General features: G+C 32.5%; 1 protein-coding gene across 2 annotated transcripts; it reads right to left on the bottom strand.

Moving 5' to 3' along the window:
- Positions 1–4,426: 4,426 nt before the first annotated feature.
- MFSD7_1 (Major facilitator super domain-containing protein 7) lies at positions 4,427–12,468 on the bottom strand (the record flags this gene model as incomplete). Of its 2 annotated transcripts, XM_051218818.1 has the most annotated exons (5): positions 4,427–4,875; positions 5,809–6,117; positions 8,133–9,247; positions 10,117–10,162; positions 12,463–12,468. In XM_051218818.1, the coding sequence occupies 5 exons, from the start codon at positions 12,466–12,468 to the stop codon at positions 4,699–4,701; spliced, it is 1,653 nt and encodes a 550-aa protein (XP_051072123.1). In that variant the 3' UTR covers positions 4,427–4,698. The 2 variants fall into 2 exon arrangements, with proteins under 2 accessions (XP_051072123.1, XP_051072124.1); XM_051218817.1 differs by lacking the exon at positions 5,809–6,117.
- Positions 12,469–13,109: the final 641 nt, after the last annotated feature.

Consider the following 13,109-nt stretch of genomic DNA (forward strand, 5'->3'; position numbering starts at 1 on the left):
TGATATTTAAAATTAAAAAGATTGGAAACATTAGAAGGATGCAATAAAATCAAATAACCACTTACGAAAACTAAGTGTAAGGGCTACCAAAGAATGATGACTTGCACGTTTCTCTATTACACACAGAGTTCAGATATAAAATAATGAATTACTAACGTCTTTTCAGTGCATAAGTTAACAATATGTGCTCTTTTCAAAGCAAATCGTCTGAGTGTTTAGATCATTTTAAAGGAATTCTCGGATGAGGCCATGTGACCAGAGTTCGAAAGATGTTCTAATATTGAACTGTTGATTGGTTTACATCCACCTTTTGAAGGACAAGCGAGATAACGTTCAGAGAATCGTTTGGAAAGCGTTCTCTTTTGTAAGGTTTATGTAACTTGCTTCACAAGAGCAAGTGAACCTAGAAATGCACATCAGTATGACCGAATAAGATAGTTTGTCCTTAACACATCTATGAATGATGGCGCGGTGGGAAAGGACGATGCGGAACTTAGAGGCACAAGTGCTTGTATTTTTATATACCGATTAAAGAAAGAATAGAAACGTGGTCTAGGTAGGCTATATGATAGTAATATTCTGATTTTAATTCTTATGCTTTCTGAGGTCTAACAATTTATCACTGAAGAATATATTAGGAAGTTCTTTTTATTTCCTACTATAATAGCAATTTAAAATGATCAACGAATAGGAGTCTCATACTTCTAAATTAGTATTAAATCAAAATAAGTTGGATAAACCAGTTCGATAAAAAAATCTCATTACATTTATATTTCAAATGTCATGCCGCCTACATAAATGAAAAAGTAAATGATATTTCTTTATTTTGATTGATAAATTATCAGCGCACTGCTTGCTACGAAGATTTTGTAATATTCAGTTTACACATATTGCATAAGTTTGATTAGTTTAAAAATTTCTTACCTTTACCTGTACCCTAAATGGTCTTGTGATTCCAGATTATAATGAAACATTTTTTCGTATTTATATTGATAATCAGGTGATATCGCTCGATAGAAGGTATTCATCATATTTCTTACAATTTGGGATATTTTTATTTAACTAAGAAAACTACGAAATAGAAATACTATTAGATCATTGTTAAGATTTTCTTCAGTGAACTATCTCAACCATATATTGGTCTAGGTCAGTTACAACAATACAGAAGCCATCTAGCAATAACTGGATTCTAGTCATCGGTAAATCAGAGAAAAAGGACTTATAATAATTTTTTACAATAAAGTTTGTTTTACGATAAACTCAAGAAATAACCAATCATATTCGAGTTGGATCTGTTGCATATTTAAACACGACCTTAATAATGAACCGCTAACGACGAAATCTTAGCGAAGGAGGAACTACTTTACATCATCTTGTTTTTAAATCTTTGAATACAAAATCAAGGTGATTCAACTCTTGGTAAAAAAAGGTCATTTTTGAGAAATAGTAATAATTCCTAGTAGTCACACTGTATGTTATTAGGTTTTCTGCTGTAACTAAATATCATGCTGACTTCAATTAGAGAAAGCATTCGTCTTCACACTACTATTATTTTACAGTATGATCAAACACCAAGCACAATACATATTTTGTAACTATGGCTATGAATTCACTTATTCGTAATTATTATTGCAGAGAACACATAAATGTTGCTAGGAAAATACATACACATATTATCATATGTATACTACAAAATACTGAGAAAACTGACATTGAAAGTAACCTGTATGTACAAACAAGCACGTCTCGAGAGAGAATGTATTAGAAAACAGGTTAATGTTTAGAAATGTTTTATTCGATTTAATGATGCACTGAGGCTGACATTCAATTCTTGGAAATAATCGTTTGGAAGCCATGAATTTAGTCAGTCTGAAATAAAGGAAGGCTTTTACTGATGATAGGTGACCAATCAACAAGAATTGATTTAATAAGAGTCAAAAATATAATTTAACTAGTACAAAAGAGCTTAATGAGAAAATTGTTGAAAAATGAAATGATCAACATATATTCGCTCTGCATGTATTCATACTTCTATACTTGGTAAGTGAATTTAACCTGTTACAATAAAATGATTTGGAAATGTGTGCAAATCGTTTATTTATGTAATCATGTGAGAAGATTCGTACTACTCCTCCTGCAAAGCACTAACTATCAACATAGTTCAAAATGAATTAGAGTTTATGGTGTGATTTTTTCACAACTAGGTAAATAAAGATCTTATTAAAATGGGTAATGCAGTAATAAAATTAGGATGAATCAAATTCCAGAATTTTAGTGAAGTAGATGTCTGGGCGTAATGAAATAAAAATGATAAGTTTACATGTAACCTAAACAAAAAAAGGGACAGAACGGTAAATTGGCATGTAAAAGAAATACAAAGGTGGGATCATGATAAGAATATGAATTGTACAAATTGTTTCTGCATATATAAATTTGTCCCTATGCTATATTGCTAATGTTTCAGCACTGCTTTAGAGATGTGTGTTTAGAATTTTCTGTAAATGAAAAATGATCTTTTAAATAATTTCGAGTGATGAATCAGATGCTACATACATGCAGAATAGATTTTTTATTTTTCCAAGTCATGTAGAGAGTCCATGTTTCTGATAATCTTTACAAATGAGATTTTATAAATAAATGATAGTTTTAATAGTGAGAATATTGAACAGACAACAATATTCAGTAGGTAACCTCTCTCTGAAAATTGATATTTAGAACCTATCAATGACATGAATCTGCCTCACAAAACGTATAACTTAGTTAAACAAAGTCCAACCACTAAAAATAATAGATCTTAATAAGAAGTTAATCAGAAAATTGGATAGCAATTAAAATTACATAATAGGAATGTTTGCGTCAAGTTTTATTACTTTTGGTTCTCATGAAAACTTCAGAAAATTCCTTTAATTAATTCTGTTTATATTAATTTTACCTATTCAGCTTAAAATACATCTGCATGTACTAAATAAAACAATTTAGAAGCGTTGTAATTCAAATACAGATTATAGGTACAAAGCATTTCTAGGGTTTAGTTTAGAACCATTATATAAAGGTGTTGAATTCCTTGTAAATTAACAAAAGTGCTTCAAAGGAACTCTTATCGAGATTTAGGAGAATGGCTCCAGGAAAATCGGTATCTGGTTCAGAAGACATTCTATAGCTATTGTTAAGATTTTCACGACTGAAAGTTAATGGTTAAAATATTTGTCCCGACAGTCTGTTCCGACAAACCAAGGTAATTCCAGTTATTAAAATTTATATATATCTTTGTTATAAATTTTCTCATGGAATTAAACCGTAATAGTTGTATATTTATACGGATTATAGTCCAAAGTGAATTAAATACCGAAACATTGCTTGATCCTTTTATCGGCATTTAATATACACTTTAATAAATATCATGATAAACAATCTATTAATTCATTGATTAATAAGATAGGCAAAAGTAATAAAATGCATCCATACCAATCCTATTTCAATATTTCATATTCTGTTCAATTGTAATTTCCGCGAGATGACTCCGTCTAACGTTTGAACCTGAACCCACATACTGTGCGTTGATTTGGTTTAACATGAGTCAATAACCGGGAAACGTGTTCATGTGCTCGACTAATAGCTGCACATCTTAGATATGTGGGAGAAGGGGGGGACTGATAAAATGACCAGATTTCTCTGAATTCATTTATCTTAAGTTTATGCTTTATTTAACATTTATGTCTTTATTTCTTGAGATAACAGTCCAGTCCGCAAAGATAGGTGTAAAAGCCAGATAGCTTATTGTAGTATATCCATCGCAGTAAAATGCTTCACATTTGAATTCGTTACAAATTTACAAGTTTCATAAAGGTTGTAATGATTGATGAGCAACATTAATCAAAACGTTTCAATGAATAAATCTGAGACAGTTACTTTTAAATATGAGATCAAATGCTTAACGATATCGTATCTTGCCACTAAAATTTTTGGACAAACTACATTCCTCGAATAGTTTGACTGTTAATCAGAAGTTAGTTATCAAATTTTCGCGGGAAAATATGACATTTTGGCGATTGAAAAACTTGACTTCTAAATACTCAGAATCACTTCTTGAGTTTCGGCATCCTTACCATCTCCTAGATAAGATATATGTTGCAGAGCTAATTACACATGAATTCGTATTTAGCTAATGGTTTACATTAAAAATACGAGATATAGATATCTATGCGTTACGTTTTTCTAAAAGGATAGCCAAGATTATATCGACAATTAATCATATCTATCGAAAGTTTGCAGCTATATCAATAAAATTATATTAATTCATTAAAAATGTTGTAACAATACTAAGTAAACGTAAATTTACCTTACTTCGAACAATGAATACTATGTAAACAAATCGAAATCTATTGTGTGGAATTTGTTGTGTTGTGCAGTAATAATAATCATAATGTTCATTATTGAATAATCATTTGTATTTTTAAACAAGAAGATATATATAAATATATCAGTCAATAAAGAAATGTCTCAAAAGTAATTCAACAATTCTGCAATAAATAAAAGATAGAAAAATAATAGAGAATAAATATTACCTATTATGCAAATAAATAAATAGATGTAATTTCAACGTTTCAGCATAAAAAAAATCATAAGGATTGAATGGATAAATAAAATAAATAATTACAATAAATAGGCTGTGTTATAACTGTTTGTCTTTTTTCCCCATTAGAAATCCTCTGGAATTTCATCATTTGCCTCATTGATATAATTATTAGATCCAACAGTGATTACAACAGAATTTAAACATTCTCGTCGTTTATATGGTAACTTTAAGGTGAAAAGTTGGACAATTGATAATAAAACCATAAAAGCACATAAACCCATATGTGGTGCACTGAAATCCTAAACAAATCAAAAATGAAGTGAAAGGTCAATGGTAGTCCTTCGTATACAATAATAAACATACATTTTTCATGGAAATGTACAACTATATAAATATCGCATTCAAATATCACTTATCTCAAATGTAATCCACTACAAACAATACAGATACATATTGACTATATTGTTAATATGAAAATATCTATTATTCGGACATCGAATTTTCAAAATAAAAGGGTGAAAATTTACTTAAATGACTGTAACAAGCAGATAAAAAGTTTGAATAATCTAACCAGATTTACTACTGAAAAATAAGTTTACTATGAAAAATGTAATAATCCGTGTTAGTAATTTTTGGATAATAGTGACAATGAAAAAAAATAGGACAAAATTTGTTTGTTATTTTACACTAAATAGGTAATAAATAATTACACCTGCCTTGTTGAATTTCTAATTATTATGTTTTCTTAATATGTACTAGATACCGTTATGATGCAAGATACTGGTTAAATAAACAGTAATTCATGGGGCCGACCGGAGTAATGTAAGGGATTCTTAAGTGGTTAAATGTACACTGGCTTTTAGTAATTGCTTAATACTATGACACTAAAAATAGACTGCTTTATCACAAGCCATTATTATGGTGTATTAAAAAACTTAAAACTAATCCCTTACTGTGACAATGAGATTCCTAATCATATCCAGTTATTCTCCATTAGAGTATGGTGTATTATACTGTTGTTGGAACTTAGTGTTGCGTTATTTTGGTGAGATGCGTATTTGCTTCTTTGAGATGTGTGCAACATAATACACATGAATGACGATAAACCTTGCCTATAAGAAAGTTTTTGAAACGGGTTAATCTGAGAAATAAGTTTTGAAAAATGTTAAATATAGTTCTTAAGAACTTATACATTTATTATAAAACAATCAGTTTTATTGCAAATTGTTTACCCGGATATCTTTATTCGGACCACAAGTGCTGATAATTTTAGTTGAATTGTTAGCTAAAGGTGCAGTAAACTGTAAAACAGGCAACATTGCGAGGGAAATTATTTGGTTGGAGATGATAAGAAAGCTGGTTGTAATTGCTTCAGAAACTGGATAAGTCGCCTCTGCAGCTAGTTCTAAACACAGGGAAAACTGAGAGAAACCAAATGCTCCAAGCCAAATTAAACAAATGGTGATTAGTATTTGCTGATTAGGGAACCAAAATACAATACTTAGGCAGACAGAGCCCAAAACACTTAGTAAAAATGTGATCTGATAATAAAAGCAAATATAAAACGAGCGCAATGTGATATAGCGATACCCAATTAAAAACGTACATCACTGTTACAATATTCTTCAATTTCGGAAGCATACATCTGAAGATAGTAAAGATCATGAATAACCCTGTGGTAATTTCTTACTGATTTTTAATAAACAGGTGAATGTATCTTTAGAGTAGACGAAACACATATTGATTGTGTTTTTACTTGAAGTACATCCCTTGAAAATTGACTATTGTTTCTCGTTATACAGTTCTCATATATATATTTACGAAATCGTTATTTTATTTCATATGCCATACTACCAGACGCATTAATAGTTTTATGTTGTGTCAAATGACAAACGAATAACGTTCTAAGCAACGCTGGATAGCATATGAATAGATTGAAAAAACCCAGAGCAGATTGAGAAAAAAAGAGTAATTAGTTTAAGTCACCGCTTATTTATTGGTGGGGCTTGTCTAGCTGGGATCAGGACGATAGCTTGTCAATAGTTGGACATCTCAGATGACATGATTCAATATCGATCCCTGTGATTCCGAACAATTCACTCTTTGTTTTCAATTAAATTTTGAGTCCTCACATTATTCTACACTTCTTATTCTTAAAATTAGTTCCTTCACAAGCCACATTTCTTATATATGATCACTGTTATTTTAAATCTCTTGTCATTCATCTTATAATCTCTAATGAGCTATAATGATGTGTTGTGGGGACTTGGGTCGATACACACTGTGCCAGGTCCTATTCTCGTTTTGGCTATTAGTATGACTATAATTATTGTTGAGCATTATGAAATTACTGTACATAATATCATGTAGTTTGATGTTTAACCGATTAGTAACAGGAAAACTAGGACTTAACACAAATATGCATCACTTTATTTCTGCATAATTCGCATTAGCAAAGTACAAGAAAACCCAAACGTGGTGAAATAACAATGGCAACTGTATTGGAAAGATTGACATGTGAAATATAGTTAAAAATTAACGAATAAGATCAAGGGATAAGAAGTACGGAATGATATTAAGTTCATGAACTTAAGAAAGATATAAATTAATCTAACCGGGTCAATGATAACAAATTCTTAGTTATAGCACCTAAAGTTTACAACTATGGATTAAGGTTAGTGTATTGGCATCAACTAGAATGTCTAGATCTCTTCACGCTGCTAAATAAGGTCGTATAGATCATCCGGATAAATACTGACTAAATATGTATGACAGATATTCTAACTACAACGGATACTAGGCACATCCAGTAGCCGTAAACCAACCAGGAACGAATCGTTGTATTGTATCCTCACTCCTTGACAGATAAATGAACATGCTCTTAACTCCAATTGTTGCACAGCTAATTAGTGATCAATTAATTTGAATTATGTCTGTATTGGCATATCAGGGGTAAAACTATCCGGGTTGAGAGGAATCCCAGTAAAAGTGAGGTATCAAACCAACTTAAGTTCCCCATTAAGTATTAACACAGACCAATGCTGAAGCAATATATTTCAATGTACGGTGACAGACTTACATTTAATCTATTATGCCGTTGTTAAGCACTTTTTCCTTTAATAAAGTTCAACACAAAAGTCGCAAAAATTTAACTGCGTTCTTTATATTAAATGGTAATGTAAGTACACTTATTTATATTAGGAAATTTTGTATGTAATTAGAGCTATACGAAGTGATACGAAAATCGTAGGGTAGATTAAAAACGAGTAAGATCAATGTATTTCATAATCATTATAACTTCTGACCTTTAGAACATAATTTACTATAAATGGTTTCGTGATTCGATAAAGTAATTAAAAGTAATTAGATAATTTCTATCATTTATTAAAATTAAATCCGAAAATTTGATCTATTTAGTCCCATCCTTTAGTTGATTAAACAATTTAAACTAAATCGATTTGTCCTCTGAAGTTACGGTTCTATTATATACACAGATTTGTACAAAACACATAATTATTGAATCACAAATTTATGAATTTCTAAAAGAAACACAGACCTTTAATGTTTCAATAAGGAATCCCGTTCTATCAACAAACAATGCAACAGGACCAGCTGCTACTAAGCCTGCAACTATTGTGATTGATCCACAAAACCCAGCAAACTGGTTGGAGTAACCTTTTGTACACAGAATTTGCTGTAGAAGAGCCGACAAGACAGTAAAATATCCGATACAGCTACTGAATGTAATTGTAACAATCCAAAATCCATAGAGCTTAAGGGGTGGACCAAACGCTTTCAAAAAGTTGCATAAAGAATGAAGTGAAATAAAATGTCTGTTAGAGTTGACTCGACGATTAGCTATAGCCAAGGTCGCCACATATGAAGGGGGTGTGATTGGTTTACCTCTGCGGACTAAAAATATTGACAACAAGAACTGAACAGCAACCAATCCCAAGGATATGTAATTGAAACTAACAATATCGGAAGAACTCTTGACATAATTAGGGGCAAACGCACTGCCCAGCAATATGCCTACTGAATTTCCAAGAGACGCAATAGTGTTTGCGGTGGTACGCTGATTATCGGGAAACCAATCGCACGCAAGACTGGTTGTGCAGAACAAACAGAATGGTTGAGCAAAAGAAGCGATTACTTGTCCGAATACTATCAAAATGAGACGTCCAGAGGATGAAATATTTATATGTGGTGCGCTACTCAAAACGCGCATGCACCCACACAATAAGTTACAAATGGCTGTACACAAAACAATGAAACGAACCCCAAGACGATCTATGGCATACGCTATTGGGAGACCAAGTACTATCGTAGTCAAAGGGTAAATTAGAGAAATGAGATTGAGAACCGTGTTACTTGTTGAGTAAAACTCGACAAAGTAGTTAGCAATAGGGGAATAAGATATCCACAAATAAGCATTTGTACAACTCAATGACGCAAATGTAAAGACAATTATCCATCTTGTTCGATACACGCGATAATCAGTCTCTTTCAAATGATTAGGGATGTCTTCTTTAAAATCCTCTTGATCATGACTCAAGACGGGCTGCCTAAACGTCATAACAAAAGGTTGATATTCGTAGATTGTAGATGAGTCACTAATGTTCACTGGTCCCAAGTGGGAATCATATTCCACCAAAAGAAGCGAAACGTTGTCTGAAAAAAAGAAAGAAGTGATATTTGAAATATGTATTAATCAATCAAGCTGTTCGTCAGATTATTGATCATCAGGATAACTGACTCAATGATCAACAATACATGCCACATAAATCCTAAGTGGAATCAATGAAAGTGATCTCAGAAAAGGTTCTAAGTGGTCTGAAGGTTGGTAGTACGGAGTTATCTTTCTACACCGAAATAAACTTATAAGGCTGGATAATACTAAAATGTCGACGTTTGGACAAAGCAAGACAGAGTGAAAATCGGTACCAAGCCCTGAACTGCCTAGAGATTTCTATCATGTAGGTCATACCTCCACATATAACCTTCCAAGAATGCTGATCAGAAAACGCAATTATAAACAATGACATCGAGAGATTAAGTCTTGAATCCTAGACAATTTGTACACAGAAATAAGATAACAAGATGTGTTAGGTTCAAATGCAGTGTAAATTCGAAAGACAGACATCCAAGGACTCAAAAAGTACATAGAACTTGGGTCTATTCCGACGAGTTGATGTTGTTCCATCAGACTGAAATAAATACTAAGCACAAGAACTGAAGAGAGAAAAAAATAACAAACTGAAAACATACACATTCACAGTGGAAAAGAATTGTTAACAATAACAATGACAAAAAGCTGACAAAACGTGAACTGATAAGTAATTTTAAAAGTTAGGTATTCTAACTCGGTCGGATGTCTAACAACAGCTTACGAGTAGATAAGCTGATATGAAAATTTATTATGATTCGCGTCCAACTTAAGGGTACGTTTTATGCCTGTAAAACGTATGAGAAGAGATAAAAACAAGAGAAATGTAACAAACGTAACCTCATGATCCAATAAACACATCGTATGGACTTACAATTAGTAACGAATTGGAAAGACGGCCACTGACTATGTTGAATTTGCTTGATTAATTAGCCTTGAGAAACAATCTATATTGAAGTAGTAAAACACTATCGAGATTTATGACAGATATTTCCTTTAAATAGAACAGAGTTAACACTGTCTTTCAAATTAATCGTTTCTTATATTGAAATCATGTATTCTCGCAAGTGTGTCAAACCTTAAGTTATCAATGAAGAAATATCATGGTTGATACAATTATTAGGGCAAAACATTTGAAATTTTTGGGTTACTAGATGTTTGGTAGAGAGACAACTACCAGGCGTATTATTTTAGTATCCGGTCTTGGTGGGAATTAAGCTATGTTACTATATTTAAACGCCAAATAGAACCTAACGGTGATCATTATAGGTTCTGTAGTGGCATTGGACCATAACCACATAATCTTCAAAGCTGAACACAAGACTACTCAGAAAATAGATATTCAATATTTAACGCGGAGAAATACCTAACGATGGAGAAGGCGCGAATTAGGAGTTGAATCTACTGGAGTTGATCGAGTGGCATGGCTTGGCCATGCAGGCGTGGCCTCTGCTGAATGTTACCTTATATCTTCTATTCATATTAAATATATTGTTCTTTCTCTAGCCTAACCTTGTTCTACATCATGTATTGATAATTGATACGATACAGTGAGTTGGTGTAGTCGATGGTGTGACATCCACGTAAGATCTTATAGATTAGGCAGTTATATCATGACGAATCTACAAATTTAGGATTAGGTCTATTATTAGAGCAGTGCTAATATCGTAGTAGACCATAATTCTACATTGGTGAGCCCAACTAAAGAAGCGCAACCTATTATTGCTAATCCTTGGATCCACCTTAACCTTCTCAATCGATTTTTGTTTGTGTAAACCCATTATTCTAATAGTCCTCTGATTAATGCTTACATGCATTATCGTAATGTTATATTGATTAGTACTCATAACATACTAACTCAATCGATACTAATAACCGGTTATCCATATCAATTAGCTTCGATGGTTCATTAACAAGCTTTAATAGCATTTACATGCTTCTGCGGAATAAACTTGTTTAAACATCTAGCTCTATCTAAAAATATTGTGAATATACATCGACTAACAATGCAATCAAGGACTAGATAGTTATCTGGATCTAATTCTTATTGTTCCTTCACTTAACACCTCATCCTGTTTTTAAACTATGCACTATCCTGTAATATCTTTCTTCTGACCACTGCCTGCCTAATTTCATATTTTCGAGTTTCATTGCCAAACAACAAGGATGACACTTCTCCAAAAACACACGATGGCTCGTTCAATAACAACCACACAATTATCTGGATTCATTCGATTGTTCTGATCCGAGCAAGTGGCAAAAACGTCAACGGCATCAAGCACCCTGGAAGTGATTGCCATACTGCATGTTTTATTCTGGATACTTTGGATCATTACTACTCCTCACGAATGACGTTATATATGTCGTCCACTGAATAATATAATTTTCAAAAATAATCCAGGCGAGTTTAACTAATTTACTGGACGATTTTTTTGTACTTAACATGTATATGTTTTCCAGTTGCTTGTGCCATATATTTGTAAGTGTTTTTAGGCTAAATGCAGGAATTTCTCATGGAAAGTTTAGAACGCATCATATTCCTGCCTGAAGTTTCACAAACATCAATGTCGAATTTACCCCAACACTGACTAAGGTTCAAGCCATTATCATAGACATGAGTTGGGAGTGTACTCCCCTGGTTACAACTTATGTTCTCCCTGATAATCACATGAGCATCACTCACTATTAATCATCTTGTAAAAACTTATTTAGCCAAATACATCTTGCAGCACCACATCACTTCATAATATGACACAGGCCTAACTGATTTTAATAACTTATAACCACTATATCTCAATTAAATCGTATTCCGCCTTATGATAAACTGCATACTTGCAACTAACTTGTATGCCCAATCAGCCAGCAAGTATAAATATAAATAAATAGTCTGCCGCAGATCAGAACATTGAGTCCAGAGCATGTCTCTTACGAATACACTCATGTTTAACGATTTGTTCCTAGCTATCTGTCCAAAATTCATATAGTTATCACTCATGTATTTAAATTTTATTTTGATAACCATTCATGTGTATTAGTAGTATTACTAAATTCTATCATGGTCAAGTAAAAATGAGGTTGAGAAAATCTCCACGTAACTAAATAAACCGTATCAAACTAACTAGAACACTAGTTGGAATTCTTCTCCACGGTATACTTTTGTTCCTTCAGTTAGCCTACTAATACAGATGCAATTGGAATTCAACTCATGTGGACAACTTACCGGCATAATCGTTATTTGATTTCATAATTTAAACCAAAACTAATATCAATATTAACATTTCTACAATATTCATTACTTTAACATTTCTAAACACAAAATACTTACTACCTATACGTTAAGTTATTAGCCAACATCTATTAACACGCATCGTTTTATTATTATTATTATTATTGTAATCCCATTTTTTATAGCTCAAATAATGTTCACCCAAATTTTCATTTCAAGCATGTTAAGCATGAAAGCAGATATTTTAAAATTATTACATGTATTTCCCGACCAGATGCTGCCGCCTTCTTTTGATTTATCTTTCAGCTTACTAATACCCGGAGGATTCTTATTATCCTTGGTAACCTCCGGCGCGCGACGATCCCATCCAATTTGTTATCGAACCAACATCACGTTGATTCTGGTGGGAGAGTAGTGTACTGGCATTGGACCATAACCACATAATCTTCAAAGCTGAACACAAGACTACTCAGAAAATAGATATTCAATATTTAACGCGGAGAAATACCTAACGATGGAGAAGGCGCGAATTAGGAGTTGAATCTACTGGAGTTGATCGAGTGGCATGGCTTGGCCATGCAGGCGTGGCCTCTGCTGAATGTTACCTTATATCTTCTATTCATATTAAATATATTGTTCTT

This window comes from Schistosoma haematobium, chromosome ZW (genome assembly GCF_000699445.3).
Source record: "Schistosoma haematobium chromosome ZW, whole genome shotgun sequence".
NCBI classification, from domain to species: domain Eukaryota; kingdom Metazoa; phylum Platyhelminthes; class Trematoda; order Strigeidida; family Schistosomatidae; genus Schistosoma; species Schistosoma haematobium.